At 42.6% G+C, this 20,495-nt stretch overlaps 1 protein-coding gene across 1 annotated transcript in view; it reads right to left on the bottom strand.

The window, feature by feature from the left end:
• The window catches only part of TPCN2 (two pore segment channel 2), a 37,842-nt gene extending 30,662 nt beyond the window's left edge, over positions 1 to 7,180 (bottom strand). Inside the window, exons 1-3 of the mRNA XM_015424412.1 lie at positions 7,015 to 7,180; positions 2,328 to 2,389; positions 992 to 1,068 (exon numbers count right to left, since the gene is read on the bottom strand). Of these exons, the coding sequence (XP_015279898.1) occupies positions 992 to 1,068; positions 2,328 to 2,389; positions 7,015 to 7,180 (305 nt within the window). The remainder of the gene's footprint in view (positions 1 to 991; positions 1,069 to 2,327; positions 2,390 to 7,014) is intronic.
• Between the last annotated feature and the right edge of the window lie 13,315 nt (positions 7,181 to 20,495).

Raw genomic sequence — 20,495 nt, forward strand, 5'->3', positions numbered from 1 at the left:
ATTTGAATCACTTGTGCCTGGTGCTCACAAAAGCAAGTGTTTCCTGCTGTCACCTTCCTCCAGCAAACCTATGATTCCCAAAATGCTAATACTTGGAATCAGAGGATCCTCTTCCTTAAGAAAAAGGGGAGCGGGATCAATTTTGCCCAGTTTGCTCCTCCTCCCTGTAGCCCACTGTACCCTGTAGCATTGTATCCATAAGGTTGCCGTGACCCACGGCACCAACATTTCAGCAATTCCAGTGGACTGCTAAGCAACATACAAACCAGGAGAACCCTAATAAAGCAAGCAACTACTTATGAGTTATGAACTAGCAACAATCTGGAAACTAACTAACTAACTAAATAAATAAATAAATAAAATTTAATAAATCTTATGCTCATGTAGAAAACTCTCAAACTAATTGAAACCTGGTAGAGAAAGCTAAAGGACTTTTTATCACCCTGGGGGCCTTTTCTTAACCTTTTGCAAAAATACCTCACAGATGACTGGAAAAGCAATTAAGTACAAATCTATCTATATGAACTGAGACTATAGAAACTGACATGCATTGCTGTGGAAGAAATGGAACAATACCAGGGGGAATAAGTTTCCCCCATACTCTCCTTTTTTATGAAGTAATGCTATCAGCATACAATTGGCACATTCCGATTCTTGTTGTATATATAATTCAAAACAAAAATAAGGATTAAGAAAAAACGTTACTGGAATACTTAAGACAATGACCACAGCAGTATTTGGAGCAGCAAACCATTAATTATCAGAAATGACATCGTTTATGTCACAGAACAAAAGCAGGTACCATAAATGCTGATTGGCAAAGCCTGCTCATTGGGAGTCCTGATAGTGTGAGAGTATAAAAACAATTATGGTTGGAAGGCACATGATACAGCAGTCTTGCTGAAGATTCTGGATAGGAGACCTGAGAACCTCAGATATTCTGAGTTCCAAAATGAAAGAAAGGAGGGGGGTGCTTGGGGGGTGTTCTCACCATTGGCAAACTCTTGAATAATACCACCGATAAAGCCACAAGGAATCAGAGTCCACACGGTGATAAATGGAACGATACTAAAAGGGTGAAAGGCAGAAAGATCGTTCAAATATCACACCTGCTCTATTCCTCAAACATTAAATTATCAGCACACAGGCAACTACTATGTCATTCAAAGCAGCCTCGTTTTCTCACCTTGGAAGGCTCTTGGAGTCATGAGCAAGTTGCATGATCACTGGTATCCAAAATCTTAACATTCAAATACATATAAATTAAGCTTCCTAATGGGAGGGAAGGCACTTGGTGTAGCCTGATCTTGTCAGCTAAGCAGGGCAGCACTCTGCATCTTCTCAGCTGCACAGAAACCCTCTGGCTGGGGTTGCTATAAGTGGCTTGCACCTTGATGGCCCTTACATACATAAATTTCCTAACAAATGCCTAAGACTTTTGATGCTGCATGGCTGGCAAGGCTAAAACACAGAGCTTTACAGTAATTACAGAGACTGACCCAGAAACTACAACTGGTCCAGAATGGAGCTGTGTGTATAATTACAGGAACTTCTTTCAGAGCCCATATCCAACCAGTGCTCTGCCAGCTACACTGGCTCCAGGTTGAATACCAGATCAGGTTCAAGATTTTGGTATTAACCATTAAAACCCTAAACAGAAAAAAACAAAACAAAAAAAACCAACCCTAAACAGTCTGGGATCAGCATACCTTTGGGACCGCCTCTCCTGCTATGTCCCCCAAAGAGCATTACACTCCAGTGATAACACTCTACTGGTGATCCCTGGCCCAAAGAGTGTCCAGCTGTCCTCAGTCAGAGGCAAGGCTTTTTCAGCCCTGGCTCCAACCTGATGGAACATTCTGCCGAATGAGATTCGGGCCCTGCAGGATCTGATGCAGTTCTGCAGGACCTGCAAGACAGAGCTGTTCTTCCAAACCTATGGTCAAGGGCAGCGACAGCTCTTCCATCTTAGATAGTCCCCCCCCTTTCTCTTTCCCCTCCCCTTTCCTTCTTATCAGGTAGATTTTAGGATATTTATCTCACTCCCGGGACATGGTTGCACCCTTTTATATGCCATCCATTAGTTGTTGGTTGTTGTTATCTTATTGTACTATAGAACTGTTTACTGCATGGAATGTTTTATGAATGCTGTTACCCACTCTGAGTCCTGTTGTACAGGGGAGGGCGAGCTATAAATCGAAAAAATAAATAAATAAATAAACAAAACCTGTGTAGTAAACCAGACTACTTGAGTTCTATAGTTCTGTTCTCAGTTCACTAACTAGACATCATCACTGTCTAACATGGGCAACATAAGCCAAATTTACCTGAATTGCATCTTCAATGAACACTACAGCTTGGTTGATGTAGAGATTCTGGTCATCGGTAACTACAAGATTCAAAGATATGATAGTCATTTATATGATCCCAATAGAATTATCGCCCTCACAGGATTTTTTTAATTTTAAAAATAAAAGCCAAAGGGAAGACCTGTCCACATTTACAGCAACTAGTCATATGAGAGCCCACAAAAAAAAAAATCCCTTCCATTTTTTCCCAAGGACTTCTCCACTTTTGCAATGTTTAAATGTGGCTAATTCTAATGTGTGGCATGACAATACATTGTTGAAAAGCTGCTAACCTACTATTACTATATAAGACAGTTTCTGTGCAAATAATACTAATTTTTTACTACAAACATTTGTGTTCTCTATTTTCAACTTTCATTTTTCCCTGCTGCTCAGATGGCATGTGCTGACAGAATATAATGCAGTGGCCAAATAATACAATTTTATATGCTGAGTTACAAATTATGCATTCTATGATCTTAGCACAGCAGATTAAGTTCAGGATTCATAAATTAAGAAATACCAAATTTTCCATTTTTGTCCCAAGAAAACAACACATTTTCCCCACGGGTTCAAAAATTCCAGCTATTTTATATTTCTCTAATAGGAGCTAAACCTGATGTTGTTAACAGCTAAAATTCATTCAATTTTTCAGAAAGTTAATTTTGGTAGCTTATGGCTCAAGTGGTTAAGACACTGAACTGCAGGCTGTGGAAGGTCAGTAGTTCAGCAGTTCGAGACCCGAGTGTGCTGCATGACGGAGTGAGCTCCCATCTCTAGTTCCAGCTCCTGCCAACCTAGCAGTTCGAAAGCAAGAAATTTCAAGTAGATAAATAGGCACCACTTCGGTGGGAAGGTAACAGTGTTCCGTGCGCCTTGGTGTTTAGTCATGCCGGCCACATGACCAAGGAAACATCTTCGGACAGCGCTGGCTCTTCGGCTTGAAAACGGAGATGAGCACCGCAACCCTAGAGTCGGATTCAACTGGCTTTTGAGCAAGGGAACCTTTACCTTTATATCCTACTACTTCATTCAGCTAAGTGTGGTCTTCTGGAAGAAGGCTACACACTTAGTTGAAAGCAGACCCTGCTGACTACCTGGTTCTCTGCATATTTAGAAATATCACAGGGTTCAACATATGGTCCATTTAAGGGGAAAAAACCCACCCACCTACTCTAAGTTTGACTTTAATTTAGAGTGGAGTAGAATGAACTATTGCAGAACATTCTGTACACAGAACATTGAAGTAAGTGAAGTAGTAATCACACATTACATTCCAAGGAACATTGTCCAGAGTCTAGAAACCACAGGCTACCAATCCCAGGCAAAGTATGTGAACCCCTAAAGACTGCTCTGTTACATTTGTGAATTAATCAACATTTTATTAAGCTAACAGTTTTTAAAAGGAGAAATTGTGTTAAATACACTATAAAGATGAATATTTAATTACAAAGTTGCCTTTCTCTTAAATTACCCAAGGAGACTCTATAACCTCACTCCAAGCTAGCGTGATCTCATCAGATCTCAGAAGTTAAGAAGGGTCAGCCCTGACTAATATTTGGATGAGAGACCTCCAAGGAATACCAGGGTCATGACGTGAAGGCAGGCAATGGCAAATCACTAAGGAGCATTCCAGCTCCCCCATTTTCCCTTGAACACACTTCTAGCATTTGTACATAGACATCTATAATTTCCCAGACACATTAGGCCTGCAACCTTCTTCCTGTGGCCTCTAGACCTTGTCAGGTAGTCAGTATTGCTTGTCACCCTCTCAGTGGCCAGTCCTAATCCATTTCCCCCTAGAATAGTAACAGCTACCCCTTCGTCTCTTAGAGATGAGCCATCCTGAACCAGAGACATTACATCTGTTGGCTTTCCCCCAGGATTTAGTTTAAAAATTGCTCTGCTACCTTATTTGATTTTAAGTGCCAGCACACTGGTTCTTTCTTGGGACATGTAGAGGCCATCTCTTTTGCACAGGTACTGCTTGTTCCAAAAAGCATTCCAGTGCCTAACTGAAAACCTTCCTCCCTACACCATCGTCTCACCTATGCACTGAGGCTCCCAGTTTGTGCCTGTCTAGCTGGCCCTGCACGTGGAACAGGCAGCACTTCTGAAAAGGCTACCTTGGAGTCTCTTGCCTAGCAGCCTAAATTTTTCCTCCAGCTGTGACTTGACGGCACTTTCCACCACCACCAGGTCTGATGATCAGCTGAGATACCTCCCAGCCTCAAAATGTAATAAGTCTCTAATCTGAAGACATGGAAATATTTTACCTGACATTATTTATTCATTTATTTGGCTTATATCCCTTCCTTCCACTTGGGCTCAGGGCGGCTAACAAGAGGCAATTGCCATACATAACACTAAAACCAGATAAAACAATTAATTACATTTTACATTTAAAATCGGTGCTCACAACAATATGTCATCCAAGACGGGGACTCCAATACAATGTTTCAGAGGTTCTACTGACTCTTCTTGATCGGTCTGCACTCTGTCCGGTCTCCATTCCCAAGGCCAGTTCACATTGCCAAAGATAGCAGCACGGTGGTGGTACAGTGATGGTGGTGGCTCCTACTCAAAAGCCTGGCGGAAGAGGCCCTGCGGAACTGCATAAGGTCCTGCAGGGCCCTGATCTCCTCCGGGAGCTCGTTCCACCAGATAGGAGCCACCACCGAAAAAGCCCTGGCCCTAGTCGCAGCTAATTTCTTTAAATTAGTTAACTTAATAACAAGAGTCTCTCCCAAGAAACGGCCTGGCATTTGATCTAAGATGCAAAAATCGGATATTAGCTAAATGTATTAACATCCCCGTGTTTTTTTTAAAATCCAGATCCTGAATGTTAATGTTTGAGGAAATGTGTGAAAAATGCATCCTGTGTATATAACCTTTCAAACAGCCTTTTGTCTGGGATATGTATGCGGACACACGCATAGCTAGCACTTTGGCCATTTTATTCAGTTAAATATGGGTTGTGTCGTGTGTGTGTGTGTGTGTACGTGCTTGCGAGCCTGGAAGTCATGGTGACTTCTGGCAAACCCTAGTGGGGCTAGGACGTTTCAGAGAGGTGGCTTGATAACCTGCCTCTGCGTCCCAGCCCCGGTATTCCTTGGAGGTCGCCTTTACAAGTACTTGCCAGGGTCAGCCCTGATTAGCTTCCAAGATCTGACCAGACCAGGCTTGCCTGGGTTATCCAGATTAGGGCAAAATCCTCCCCAAACATGAAACTTTCCTGGTTCCCAACGAGCCAGAGTGTGTGATTTGCAAACTAAGCAAAGGGGGGAGGGGAGTTTGGAGATGTCTCCCAGCAACTGAAAGGTTGACTAGGTAACAGAAAATCAAGTAATAGTTGAGAGTGGTCGCCATCTATTCTGAATGATTACTCTTCGATTGGTTCTTGTTTTACACTGGCTTCCTCTTGTAACATCTCCCCATCCCTTTTTTTGTTACTTGTGTGTAAACACAGCTGCTATAGATAGACACTACATCTGATGAAGTGAACTCTGACTCACAGCAGCTTAAACTGGAATAAATTTGGTAGTCTTTATAGTGCCACTCAACTCCAGTTTTATTTTGCTGCAGCCGACCAACATGTATACCCACAAATAATTATACAGTAAGTGAGAGAGAGATTTCCAAATGGTTTCTGAATAAATAACTACCAGTGAACCAAAGAAACTCCCTGGATTGATCTCGGGTGCATACAAGAGACTAGAAGGGGAGTAATTTTGCATGGAATTGAAAAATCTGAATCCTAAAGAGAGTTGACAGTTTTATTTTCAACCTGATAGTTTTATTTTCGGTTTTATATTGTATTTTTTTGTTTTCATCAACCACCCTGAACCCTGTGAACTCAGAGAAGCACAGTATGTAAACCGAAATTCTAAATAAATAAATGGGGGAACAGCAAAAAGCCCAATTCCTGTTCATTCTTACAGCTGCCACAAGATTGGGTAGTCACAAAATGCCATTTTATTTCACCAGACTAAAACGCTGGGGTCAAGGACTGCAAAGGAAACATCAGGCAGGGCTAATTTCTAAGCAAGGAAGATCTCAAACTTTCGCATAAATTGCACTTCCTGCTCTGGAGAGCTCTCCCCTCATTCCGGATGTGTGTGAGCTGCTAGTCAGCAGTAACAGGAAGGCAGCCTGTGATATTCAGAGCCACCCTTCGTCGGCTATCGGAGCACTACAGCAATTGTCCACAACTGCATTCTGCTGCGTAGACAGAGCAATCCAGTGGTGAACGAGTGCTATCGTAGAGCGATAACACGCGACCCAAGACAATGTCCATGTCGCTCTAATCCCCCGCCCCTTAATGCAGGACTTAATCTTCCTCGGGATTCAGCCCCCGGGCTTGCTTTCAGTGCAAGAACTCGGCAACTCGTAAAGAGCCAAGCGTCCAATGACTTTTCTCTTGACTCTCCACAAGCAGGGCTTCACACATCTGGAGTTCAAGGAAAGGACATCCCACGACGGGGGGGGGGGGGGGGGGGGGGCTTCCTGGGTCGTTTAAGCCCCGGCACCAGAAACCTGGGTTTCAGAAACCAAGCAAAGAGATGCCGGGTTCCAATCTTGAAAAGGTGAACTCTGCCAGGAAAGGCAGCCACGGTGACCCCCCAGCTGTGAACACGAAGCGGCTCCCGGCCCGGCCCCAGCTCACCGTTCCCGCTAACGGAAGGCAGCGAAGCCGCGATCCCGCCGCAGCGCCCGTCCTCTCCCGGGCTATTGCTGTCCCTGTCCGCGTAGAGACGACTCAGCTTTCGGAGCCGTCCGGGAGCCCCTGGCGGCAGCAAAGGCCGCGTCTCGGCGCTGGTTCTTTGCCCCATGGGCTGCAAGCAACGGCGGCTCCGCCCGCTACACGTGATGGGAGGAGCTAGGCGCTTGCAGCTGGCCTTTTCCAGTTGTGGCAACTCGGGAGGGCGGGGAGGAAACTGGATGGAGAGTAGGGCGTGTGTGGCCTCGTCGCATCGCTACAGTTGGCACTCCAGGCGGTCTGGTTTCCGAGCTTCCCAGAAGCATCCGGCTGGCCGCTGTGGGAGTGGGACCAGTGTTCCCTCTAAGCTGAGTTGGTGTGAGCTAGCTCACAGTTTTTTAGCCTCCAGCTCACACATTTTTGTCTTAGCTCAGGAAGGAGGGCTCCAGAGCAAACTAATTTATACAGAAGCCAAATCGCTCGCTCACAACTTTAATGCCAGTAGCTCACAAAGTTGAATTTTTGCTCACAAGACTCCACAGCTTAGAGGGAACATTGAGTGGGACCCATTCCTGTCTTGCAGTGCGACATAGAGGAACTCACACAGGCTCTGTAGCCAGAATGATGTCTACTAGACAACAAGGTGCCCAGCAATTACTTTGGGTATATGAAGGTGCCTGCCTTGTAAAGCCACTGCAAGGACCAGGCTTTTGAGGTCTGCCACCGGAAAGCGTTTCTCCGTTCAGCCGTTAGTCCTGATTAGTGCTGTGCAGAATGAATTCTTTAGACACTTCACTTAATGACCTTCTGCGAATCGTGTCCATTGCTCTTTATTTATGGAAACCATTTATGGAAACCCACTAAATGCCTATGTTGACAATGGTGTTTCATTATTTAATTCCAGTGGGGTATCTGTGTTAGTCTGCTCCAGTAAAACTAAACAGATGTGGAGTGATGCTACCTACTAACAAATTTGCCTTGAATAAAACTTTGTTGGTCTTCAAGGTGCCACTGCGCTCAAATTTTTAGGAGTCAGAGCTCATTTGCAGATGATGACGTGGCCTCTGCCTCACAAAAGCTTATGCTGAAATAAATGTTGTTAGTCTTTAAGGTGCCACTGGTGCCTATTATTAGATTATTTAATGCAGCATGTGAACTAGCCACTGACTCGTGTTCACACATCATTGAATACTGTATAGTACTGAATATTGTATCCTACAGCAACCATTCACCTTCTGGATTTGTGTGTCCCTATAGGAAAATCAGTTGCAAATGATTGCTTTAGCACAACTTCCCAGAAATGGATGGATACTGCCTAAATATAATTTTAATAGATATAATTTTATAAATAAATATAGGCTCCATTGCTTTTTTGTCAAAAGAAGCAAAGCTTTGTAGCATTGTTCCTTCTCAACACTTAGCAAAGTCTGGATCACATAATTTAATGTTTTAAGGAGCACCTTTTTTGAAGTCAGATCTTAACTGAAACTATTTTCAGTAGCCAGATAAAGCTTGAATCATAACGTTCAGCTGCTTAATGTGAAGTATGGAACAATGTATTTCTCAAACAGCAATCCACCAAGCAACAACAATCCAATCTGAAACTCAAGGGAGTTCCCATATCTATTTCTGATACAGCACACAGGCTTGCTGTTGTAAGAGAAAAAGTTATATAGGACTTACTGGACAAATCTTGTACCCAATAGGTCTCTCAGCACTAACCCGTGATTTTTGATGTCTTTGTTGGACTGGGTCAAAAGCCTTTTGCAGCTTACAATCATTCCTCAGCAGCACTTTATTCCAGATGATGAGTATCTCATTGCTAAGTGTTCAGTTCTGGGCAGTTTACATTCTCTAAGGACACCTTATCACCATTGTTTTCTTCTCCCTTCCTCCACTTTTATTTCGGTTTAGCTTAACATCCAACCTCAAGAAGAGTTCACTAGAATTCAAAGTTTTACACAGAACTTTGTGATTTTTCAGTTGGTCCTAATATTATCCTAGTATTGTTGTATTGTTGCTTCCCCATGCCTACCCTGAACCAACACAGTGACCTTCGTTTTCTGTCACAGACAACTTCTTAAGATTTGTAAATCAATAACATAGGGCTGAAAAAACCAAGATGTTATTAGAAAGATGATACAAAACAAAGAACAAAGTTGAGTCCAGTGGCACCTTTAAGACCAACAAAGTTTTATTTAAGGCAGGGCTTTTTTTCTGGAGGAACGCGGCGGAACAGAGTTCTGGAACCTCTTAGTAGAAACAAAATTCTCAAAAAATGTTTAAAGGTTCAAGAGGGGCACTGGGGGAGCATGCTGCCATTTGTGATATCACAAAAATATTAAAATAATATTTAAAAAATAATATTTAAATGAGGGGATTCCTGGTAGTGGCTGCGGGTGAGCAGGGAAGGAGCGAGAAAGTGCAGGGGACTTGTCACTCTTGCCAAGGGCAAGGCATGGGCTGTGAGCCTGGGAAGAGTCTGGGGCGGGTTCGGCTGGGAGAGAGAAAATCAACTGCAGCCTACCCAATGGAGGTTTTTCTCCCCCAGCAGCAGGGCACCCCAGATGCCGCTCCACGCACTGACTTCAAGGTGAGCACACCTTGGACTGCATGATGTTGTAAAAGACTTTTCTGGCATGAATGGATTTAAGAATTTTTTTGACAAGTTGTATGTTATGTTATCATTCATCTCAAAAAAATGCAAGGCAGCTCAAGTCATGTGCAGTTATGCTGGAAATACAGATTTTAAAAATTGGAAGGATTCTATCTATAAGACGGGTTGCATCTAGCTACAGAACTGTTTTGGCTGTTTGGCAGGATTATGAAGCTCTAGTGCTTCATTTTGAAAAAGGTAAATCGGCAAATGGTAGAGACAGAAAGGAGAAGTGCACATATGGAGGTCTTCATAGAAAGATTACATCCGTTGAATTTATTTTGGATCTCAGATTTTGATGCTTTGCAAGAACTGTCAGAACTGAAAAGCACGGTTCCAGGTCCTTATTATAGAAAGCACTTGTGGCAACAGAAAATCTGCAATTTAAGGGTGTCCCATTGCACAGAAAAAATAGAATTGATGATCCACCAATCTCCCCAGTTGCATTCTATGATCAATATAAAATTTCTCTTCAGAAAAGATTGCTTTCAAAAGAAGTCACAGAACTGTCAAGGTGTGGAAGAGTTCTTGATTCTAAGAATTGACCAGCAAACTTAAGGGACAACATTCTCTACGAGGAAGAAGAAATGTACACATTGGCAAGAAGATTTCAGCTCAATGAAACAGAAGTCATTTGAACCTTCAGAGAAATCTAACATTCAGACAAGAAATGCCCAAGAAACTGTCTTGGATTCGGTGCACTCTCATCACAATAGCTATTTCTTTCGGTGAGTGTGAAAGGGGATTTTCCCAGATGAACCTGATTGTCACTCCAGAAAGGTTCTCGTCAGTCAAAACATAACATCTTTATTGTTTATAAAAATGGTTAGACCTCCCTTAACAGTCTTTGATCCAACAAAGTATGTTAAAACATGGTTGCTTCATGGTCACCATTCAGCATTAGGCACCAAAAGTTGTTGTTGTTCAGTCACACAGTCGAGTCCGACTCTTCACGACCCCATGGACCAGATCACGCCAGGCCTTCCTGTCTTCCGCCATCCTCTGAAGTTGGCTCAATTTCATGTTCATTGCATCTATGACACTGTCTAACCATCTCATCCTTTGCCGTCCCCGTCTTCTTTGACCTTCAATCTTTCCCAGCATCAGGGACTTCTCCAGTGAGTGCTCCCTTCTCATTTGGTGGCCAAAGTATTTGAGCTTCAGTTCCATTATCTGGCCTTCCAGGGAACAGTCAGGGTTGATTTCTTTTAGGATTGACTGATTTGATCTTCTTGCAGTCCAAGGCACCAAAAGACAGACCGAAAAAGAAATGAGGAAGTTGGTGACCAGTGTTCCCTCTAAACTGAGTTAGCTCAAAGTTCTTTAGCCTCCCATTCACAGATTTTTGTCTTAGCTCAGGAAGGATGGCTCCAGAGCAAAATAATTTATGCAGTAGCCAAATTGCTCGGTCACAACTTTAATTCCAGTAGCTTGCTCACAAGACTCCACAGCTTAGAGGGAGCATTGTTGGTGACATATCTAAAGTTTGGATACTGGTTTAAAGTAGAGGCAAGTCCACAGCGCATGAAAATAATATTGTTTCAAAGAATCCCATGTGTTTCTCCTTCATTTCCCTCTTGAGAGTTCCGGCACCTCTTTTTCTAGAAAAAAAGTCCTGATTCAAGGTATAAGCTTTCGTGTGCAAGCACACGTCTTCAGATACAGTGAAAAATTATTTCCTCAACCATTATATATAGGAAGAGGAAGGGGGGGGGTTAGTTGCCTGGAAGGGCCAATTAGAATCAAGACAGAGACAGAAACAAAAATGGAAACAGAGACAGAAATGGCCATTCCTGGCAACTAACCCCACCCCCCGCTTCCTATATGCAATGGTTGAAGAAACTCTGTTTCACTGTATCTGAAGAAGTGTGCTTGCACATGAAAGCTCATACCTGGAATAAAACTTTGCTGGTCTTAAAGGTGCTACTGGACTCAAACTTTGTCCTGCTATTTCAGACAAACATGGCTACCCACCTGAATATACTACGGTAAACAAAGAGAGCTACATTAAGGGTTGTGAAAAGTCAATACATTTTAAAAGTGATCTGTGTATCTTGATGGGCTCATACCTTATAAGACGTTTGTGGGCTGAGAAAACACTCTTTGGTAGTAAACACTTGTACACTGCCATGTCTGATAGTAGCTGGCAGCTATCTTGGTAAAAGATAGTGAGGATAAACTGCTCTCTAGTACTAAAACAGTAGTATCTATTGACTGCCAAAAAAATGATAAGGGAATTTGCTGTTCTCTTTTTTATCTTGAAGAAACATACAGAGGAAACAGACATTAACTCTCCCCCCCCCCCCCCCTTTTCCTGCCACAGTTCTGTTTGGAAAGGCAAGAAGCAGCCACTCCTGCAAGAGAAGAAAGGGGGAACAATTTGGGTTCTTTTATAGATGTGAAGCTCCGATGGAGAAGACCTCTCCAATCTATGTGGAAAGACACTGTACCTAAAGTGGCTTGCCACAAGGAGATAAGTCATGATGAAGAGCAAACTACCTTTCTGGGCAGCTGTTTCCCATGCTCCGTTTGAAGTGTAACTGCAGGAGTCACCTGGATTGCATGACTCTTCTCTCCCCCACCCCGCTAGTAAAAATGTGTGGAGCCCACCTCAGATCTTACATTAAGAGAAGGGAATCAAATACACAATGTTCTTGCACTTCTGCACGCCACACAATAACAGCTGAACCAGCCCTCTCACTATAGGATGACGAAAATACTGTTGTAGTTCAGATACTGGTTATAAATCAATGACCATCAAAGAAAATGAGTAAATTCGTAATTACTCATTCATAATCTTTTGTGTCTGAAATCAGAGGCAAAAAGAGAGAGACTGCATGCACCAAGTGTACACAGAAAGAGCCACCACATACTTTTCTGGTAGTTCCACAGTAAAACTATTAATCTGCAATAACTCACAGCAAAGATGGAAGAGATTGCTCCATACCACCAAAAATTTTGCAACATTCCAAGAAGCCTTCAGACTATGTCTTGAATTGCTCTAGTCAAATGGCTTGCAGTGTAGAAAAGAGGCACCACTAAGAATGATTTAAAGCAGTCTACACACAGTGGCCATTTTGTGTGACGAGACCTGAACTACAGCCACCTCACATGACTCCAGGAACAGCCAGATTTAAATTCCAGCAAGAATTCTTGGAGAATTTTCCAACATCTGTTACAATAGATTGCCTTCTTTCAGACAACTGTAATCCTTTTCCTGCCCTGCAAGACATAAGGATTACAGAACAATTTCTTTATGAATTCCCATATGTGAGGCATACTTTTCAACAACTATGAGTGTGCTCAGGGCCTGTTTCTACTAAAAAGAGCCTCTCTTCTGCCCTTGGTGTCCAGCAACCATGTCCTCCTTATGCAGTGCTGTCCTACTATTTCATGAATGCCGGGGCTGTGTGTTTGTGTGCTTGCTTTTTATTTAGTTCTCCAAAGCCTGTAAATTCTCTGCTTCCAGCACCATAAATATATCCCTTGTGATCTCTTAAAACACACAAACATAGAGCAGTCATCCCCCAGCTATTTTATAAGGCTGGAATAAAACATTCTTTATGCTGGATCAGAGTTAGCACGTTGTCTAAAGAATAAAGGTTTTTTTTTTAGTAATGTCTAAAAAATAAGGTCAGGCAACTGGAGGCGTCCCCCCCACCTCCATCTAGCCTCCAATATAGCGTTTGGTCCCTAGGACACCCACCTCACTGCTTTTATACACACAATCATGTACCTAGCCACTTTCTTTAAACATCTCTCCTGCAGTGAGAAGAGCAAAAGAGACTTTGTCAGAGTTCTCTTATTTTGCCCCTCAGCTTCACATTCCAGCATAAAAGTCAAGGCCTGATTCAGACATGGTGTTGGTGGGACGACAGCAGCTTACACATGCAAATTTATTCATTTATTTATTCATTGCATTTTTACCCCGCCCTCCCCGCGAACGGGCTCAGGGCGGCTTACACAGGGGCACAAGCCCATACATAAAAACAATGTAAAACAGTAAAACTATTAATTCGTGACAAATGTGCATGATAGGGTTGCCAGGTCTGGTTTGGAGAATACCTGGAGACTTTGGGGGTGGAGCCAGGAGAGGGCGGGGTTTGGGGAGGGGAGGGGCCTCAGCATGGCACAATGCCACAGAGTCCACCCTTCGAAGCAGCCATTTTCTCCAGGGGAGCTGATCTCTGTCGGCTGGAGACGAGCTGTAAAAGCGGGAGATCCCCAGGCCCCACCTGGAGGCTGGCAACCCTAGTGCATGAGCCCCATGTTTAGGGATTTCTGGTACACTAACACTGTGGCTAGGCTGGTAGGGATATCAGGTGTGCCAGCATTGTGCACATTGCAGCTGAGGGCACAGTTTAAGTAACTGGGAGCAGAAATCACATGACTAAATTCTTCCATCTGGCCATCATCATTTTAAAAATATGCTTAAGACCAGAGGTGTGGGGGTTGAAAGTTTTCCATATCTAAAGATGCACTGCTTCATAAAATTAACAATGAATGAAATATTAGGCCAGCTTGGAAGTTTCAAAATTTTAATTAAACTATTCCGGCGATTAGCCCTAGAAATTATATGAAAGATTCCATGTATCGCTTTGGAATAATAATCCAAAAACGTAATGAATTCACTTGATTCTATGTGCAAGTCAAATCAAAACCAAAGCTAAAACGCTTAATGTCTGCTTTCACATAGTGGAAAGGATATTGTAATCATCTAATATGGAACTAGTAAGGCATGCAAGCAATCATGTGCCCCCACTGCAGAGGACGGTTAAGTTCTGTTGAAATAAAAGACAACCACATCCATGACAATCCTGTTCTTCGGATGTGCTAAAAGAAGTGTGTCCACTTTTTCACTGCTTTCATTTTTTCCTCTCCCTTAAATTTAGAGAATATATGGGAATCACAATATAGTCTCTTAGCATTTTTACAACTATGATTCCACATAAAGCTCTGAATTTGTTTGAAGATAACATTTCAACCACATTTGATAGGTGATGGTTTCCCCCTAATAAAATATTTGATAAAAGGGTTGGAACGCTTTCCCTATAAAGAAAGGTCAAAGTGCTTGGGGCTCTTTAGCTTGAAGAAACGACGGCTGAGGGGTGACATGATTGAGGTTTATAAGATTATGCATGGGACAGAGCAAGTAGAGAAAGAGGTACTTTTCTCCCTTTCTCACAATACAAGAACTCGTGGGCACGCCATGAAATTGCTGAGCGGTCGGGTTAGAACAGATAAAAGGAAGTACTTCTTCACCCAAAGAGTGAATTCACTGCCACAGGAGGTGGTGGCGGCTACAAGCATGGACGGCTTCAAGAGGGAATTAGATAAGCATATGGAGCAGAGGTCCATCGGTGGCTATTGGTCACAAGGTATAGATAGGGACTCTGGGGCAAATGATGCACTGTATTGTTGGTGCTTGGGGGGGGGGGCAACAGTGGGAGGGCTTCTAGTGTCCTGGCCCCACTGCTGGACCTCCTGATGGCACCTGGTATTTTTGGCCACTGTGTGATGGAGTGTTGGACTGGATAGGCCATTGGCCTGATCCAACATTGGCTTCTCTTATGTTCTTATGTCAGTCCAAATTTTTATTGATATTGGCATGTGAAGTTAACATGAGGTACTTTTCCCAACTGGCTAAATATCAGTCAAAATAAACATACTAAATCAGATAATGCTTTATTTAGGTCATCAGATAATTTTCCAGAAAGTTTCCCAGAAAACTCACAGCACTGTCAAAAACAGGAGGACATGGCAGTGTGCAGGTGAGATGCTTAAAGAAAGGCTTCTAGCAAAGCTTCTGGGGGAGATTGAAAGGCTCTTCTGCATGCATCTCAACAAGAAGAGGACTACTGCTAGCCATTCAGTCTTTCCTCAGTTGAAGAAATAAGCCATTAAAAATTAGTTGCCCATCAGGACCCTAAATGCTAACCCAGTAACTCCACTCATATTCTCCAGTAATTTTGGCCACACACATGAACACTGATGACATTACTTTAGTGTAAGCGATCCAAAACCAGCAAATGAGAGCCAGGCTTCCTGACCTTGGAAAAGAAGCTAGTTTTATGCAAGTCATAAGTGTCTCAGAGTGCTTTATAAAAAAATATAATGAGACCTGTTCCAGTAAGCTAGAGACAGCGTAGCTGAACAACACAGTCATATGATGGTGTACCATAAATAAACTTACTGAAGTGACAGTGGAAATCTGGTGAGGATACTTGACCGCATGGCACTCAAATACATTTTTAAAAGAGCCTGTTCTGCACTGAACACTTTCTCATGCTTTTCTTAAACATAAAGCACCAGTCCCATTTTGCTTAATTTATGTGGCATATGAGCCTTTAAACGTTTTAAAACACTGTTTTATTGGGCAACTAAACCCCATTCCCAAGTGTATGCAGGGAGTGAAGAAGGGCCATTGGCCTGATCCAACATGGGCTTCTCTTTGCTCATTGGCAAAGCAAGGGTGCCAAAGCACATGTGCAGACACCAGCTGCAACAGGCATGTACAAAGCTTGTGCAAGTGTAAGAATCAAAGTTTGGTGTAGTGGTTAAGTGTGCGGACTCTTATCTGGGAGAACCGGGTTTGATTCCCCACTCCTCCACTTGCACCTGCAGATGTGACCTTGGGTCAGTCACAAGCTCTGGCACAGCTGTCCTTGGAAAAGAGCAGTTTGTGTCAGAGTTCTCTCAGCCCCACCCACCTCACAGGGTGTCTGTTGTGGGGAGGGGAAGGAAAAGGAGTTTGTAAGCCACTCTGAGACTCCAAGTGAAGGGCGGGGTATAAATCCAATCTCTTCTTCTTCTTCTTCTCTAACTTGAGAATCACTAATGTCCACATAAAGACTGAAGCAAACTGCTTCTTTGAGAGTGCAAGTGAGAACTTCAAATAAATTTATTTATTTGAAATATTTTTATCCTTCCTTTTGGTACAACCACCAGCAAGGCAACCCCTCCCCAAATCAACACAATTAAAATCTACACATACCAACACCACCAACAAGTGCCACAGTCAAAGTAATAAACAGCACCCTTAAACAGGCTTAAACACATCACTAAAATTACAGTCGCAGTAAGAGCGTGAAAAAACGAGCAATTAAGTAGCAGCCCAATTAAAACCTCCCTCACAACAGAGATTTTTCAATATTACTAGTTGCATTCTTATCTCATGCTTCCACCCAACTCAGGTTGGTTTAGATGATCTCCCTTCCAATGTTCCCTCTCAGCTGCAGAGTCTTGTGAGCAAAAATTCTACTTTGTGAGCTACTGGCATTAAAGCTGTGAGCAAACAATTTGGCTGCTGCATAAATTAGTTTGCTCTGGAGCCCTCCTTCCTGAGCTAAGCAAAAATGTGTGAGCTCGAGGCTAAAAAACTGTGAGCTAGCTCACACTAACTCAGCTTAGAGGGAACACTGCTCCCTTCTCACTTTAGCTTCAGAACAACCCTGTGAGGTATATACAACAGAGTGACTGGGCCATTGAACTTCATGGTGTAGTGAGGATTGGAACTTTAGTCTCCCAATCCCAGCTCAACACTTTTTAACCACAACACCATGTTACTCCTGTTATAGCACACGCATGGCTGGAGGAAAATGCTTCTTCACCATTTTTCACGTGGGGAAAACATAATTTAAATGTGCCAGTTTCAGGGTATTTGCATGTGGAGTACATTTAAGCACGGAAGGAAAGCTTGGTATAAGCTATAGTCGCCAGGTTGTGTATCCTATAAATAGTTGAAAACAAAATCTACACTATACTTTCCCTGAAAAATCTGAGATGGCTTTCATGGCTCTGGCTGCACCCTTTCCCTTCACAGAGATCTCAATATTTCAAAACCTTTCCCACAATTACCTCATTTGCAGCAAGAGAAGACTTGCCCAACTCCGCCAATGCAGGAGCTTACTTTAGATACTCATTTCTTTTTTTAGAGCATGTTGGTGAAATGCTCTCCACATGTTTTGTTGAGAAAACAGCAAGGGAAAAAAATTTCTGTCTGGGATCTGGTCATGTGTGCAGCTTTCTCTCCACTCCTTCACAAGAAAAAAATATACAGTGAAGTCTTACCCATTGAATGCACCTCATACCACCTCTGAAAAAAAATATTGAATTATTATTTGAACTTGAAGACTATGACGTAAAGTACCAAACTAGACCACACACTTTTTTTTAGAGCTTAAAGGCAGCCATTCCTCCATACAAAAAAAAAATTCTACAAGTTGTAGAACACTAGTTGTCAAGGACAAGGCTAGATTAGAACCCTTCTCTCCAAAATCAGATTTTGGATGTGCAGCAAAACTTCTGTACAGAAGAGGGTTTCCAGGGGGGGCTGTCTGAGATCTAATACTACAGGTAGGAGTTCATATGAGTGTGGAACAGCCCAGAGACAGGTTACCATCTTATTGATAATTAGTTCCAAGTCTGGAGGCCCTGACTGGGCAGAACAGTGGGATGTAAATGCTATAAATAAAATACATGCATAAAAAGCATTCATCAATATCCCATCTTTTACCGGATTACCACTGCAATCCATTTAAACCAAACAACAGCATGCTAATTAGCTTACAAACTAGCCCAGAAGCCAAATCAGTAAGGCATCTTGATCACAAATATGTACTTCATAAATGCAGAACAGCAAGAAAAGACTTCTACTTTTGACATGTGCTAATTTTCTAAGTGTAGGAAGTTTCATTCTAGTACATGAACTCCTAACACCTGCACCTTGAAACGGTAACCAAAACGTTTTACCCATTGATTCTGCTAATTATACCAGTGGGTCCACAGAAAACAGGTTTTTAACTCCCTTTTTCCTACTTCAATAGTATGATGGTTTGACAGAGTAATGTACTGTGCACAAGCCTAGTCATTGGAATGCGTGTTGAACAGCTGAAGGGAAGACTAAGAGTCAGAGATGTCCTTGGAATGAGATGGCAGTTGGTCTCCAGAAGAAGTCCCAGGGGGAGGGGGCCAGACGAAGCCACCAATATTCCAGAGTAGACTCTATTTATTTATTTATTCAATGTATACCCCGCCCTCCCCACCGAGGCAGGCTCAGGGTGGCTTACATAAAATGCATATATAAATACAATTAAAATCCATCATAAAAACAACCAAAAACCATAAACAGATCAGTTACTCTACAGAGAGTCACCACATGGGGAGGGGCTGTGGCTCAGTGGTAGAGTATCTGCTTGTCATGCAGAAAGTCTCAGGTTCAATCCCCAGGATCTGGCAGTAGGTGATACGAAAGGCCTCTGTCTGTGACCTTAGACAGCTGCGGCCAGTCTGAGTAGACAATACTGACTTTGATGGACCAAGGGTCTGATTCAGTATAAGGCAATTTCATGTGTTCGTGTGTTAGGCAGCTTCTTATTTTAAGCATTTATATCCTGCACTCTCAGCCAATTGGGTTCTTGGCAATTTGTCATAAAAATACAAGGAACAGATAAAACACACACACACACACACACACAAACCCAGACAAAATCATAAAACCAGTGGATCTAACTGTTTCAAAGCATAAACTATATTTTAAAATCAGTGGGATAAGCAGTATCAAATCTATGTAATAAAAGCAGGTAGTATAAGAATACTTTCTGAGAGCCAATTTGGTGTAGTGGTTAAGAGCAGTGGACTCTAATCTGAAGAACCAGGTTTGATTCCCCATTCCTCCACATGCAGCTGCTGGGTGACTTTGGGTCACTCACAGTTCTCTCAGAGCTGTTCTCTCAACAGTAGTTCTCTCAGAACTCTCTCAGCCCCACCTACCTCACAGGGTGTCTGTTGGGAGAGGAAAGGAAGGAGATTGTAAGCCGCTCTGAGACTCCAAGTGAAGGGTGGGGTATAAATTCAATCTCTTCTCCTTCTCCAAACTAATCAATACAATGTCTGGAGAAAAGATAAGTTTTGATACTACAAAAAAACCCTCAAAAGTCTTGGTGCCAGGCGAATGTATGTAGGGAGGGTATTCTACAACTGGGCACCATGGCCAAGAAAGTACTCTCCTTTGGGGTGACCCACTTTACCTTAGTGTGAAGAGGTAGCACTGAGACATCCTTGCAATGAACAGCACATAGTCATTTACATACCCTGATCTCAGACTACTTACTGCCAGTACTATGAATTGGGCCTGGAAGAGGAGACACACTTAGTGCAGTTCTTCTGAAACTAGTGACATGTATTCCCCAGCCAGCAATCTGGCAGCTGCGCTTTGTACCAGCTGAAGCTTTCCACCTGTCCAAGCAGAACATATGTAACATAGCCTGGATGTGACCAGAGCATGGATAACCAAGGCCAAAATCCTGCCTTTCAAGGACTATATACTTCCCTTAACACTGTTAGAAAGTAATTCACCAGAGGCAGGCAAGAATCTGTTGAGGTAAACTGCAGCTATTCCTAAAATAACATGGTGGCATTCTGCAACTCCCCTGAAGTAATATGGGGAAAGTATAACACAGGCACAAGCCCTCAGGGATTAAACTTTCAGAAATTATTAGATATCATATAACATATAAATGTCAAAACCAGGAACAGAACCCAGAAGTCCCTGTTTAGACCATAGTGACGTCAACAGGATTATATTCATATTTAAAGTTAATCACACACTCCACTAACATGCCTAATCGAGGCTTCAATTTGCTGTTCAAACCACCAGACCAGGGTAGTTAACCTTATGTAAATAACAAAAATATGAAAAATAAAAACAGAGCCAATTAGATTCATTAAAATGTGAATTTATTGCACAGTAAAATGGAAAAAAAATCATTTTTCATGTCCACATGTGCCAGTG

The sequence above is a fragment of the Gekko japonicus genome, unplaced genomic scaffold (assembly GCF_001447785.1).
Source record: "Gekko japonicus isolate JY-2015 unplaced genomic scaffold, Gekko_japonicus_V1.1 scaffold26, whole genome shotgun sequence".
In the NCBI taxonomy this organism is placed as follows: Eukaryota; Metazoa; Chordata; class Lepidosauria; order Squamata; family Gekkonidae; genus Gekko; species Gekko japonicus.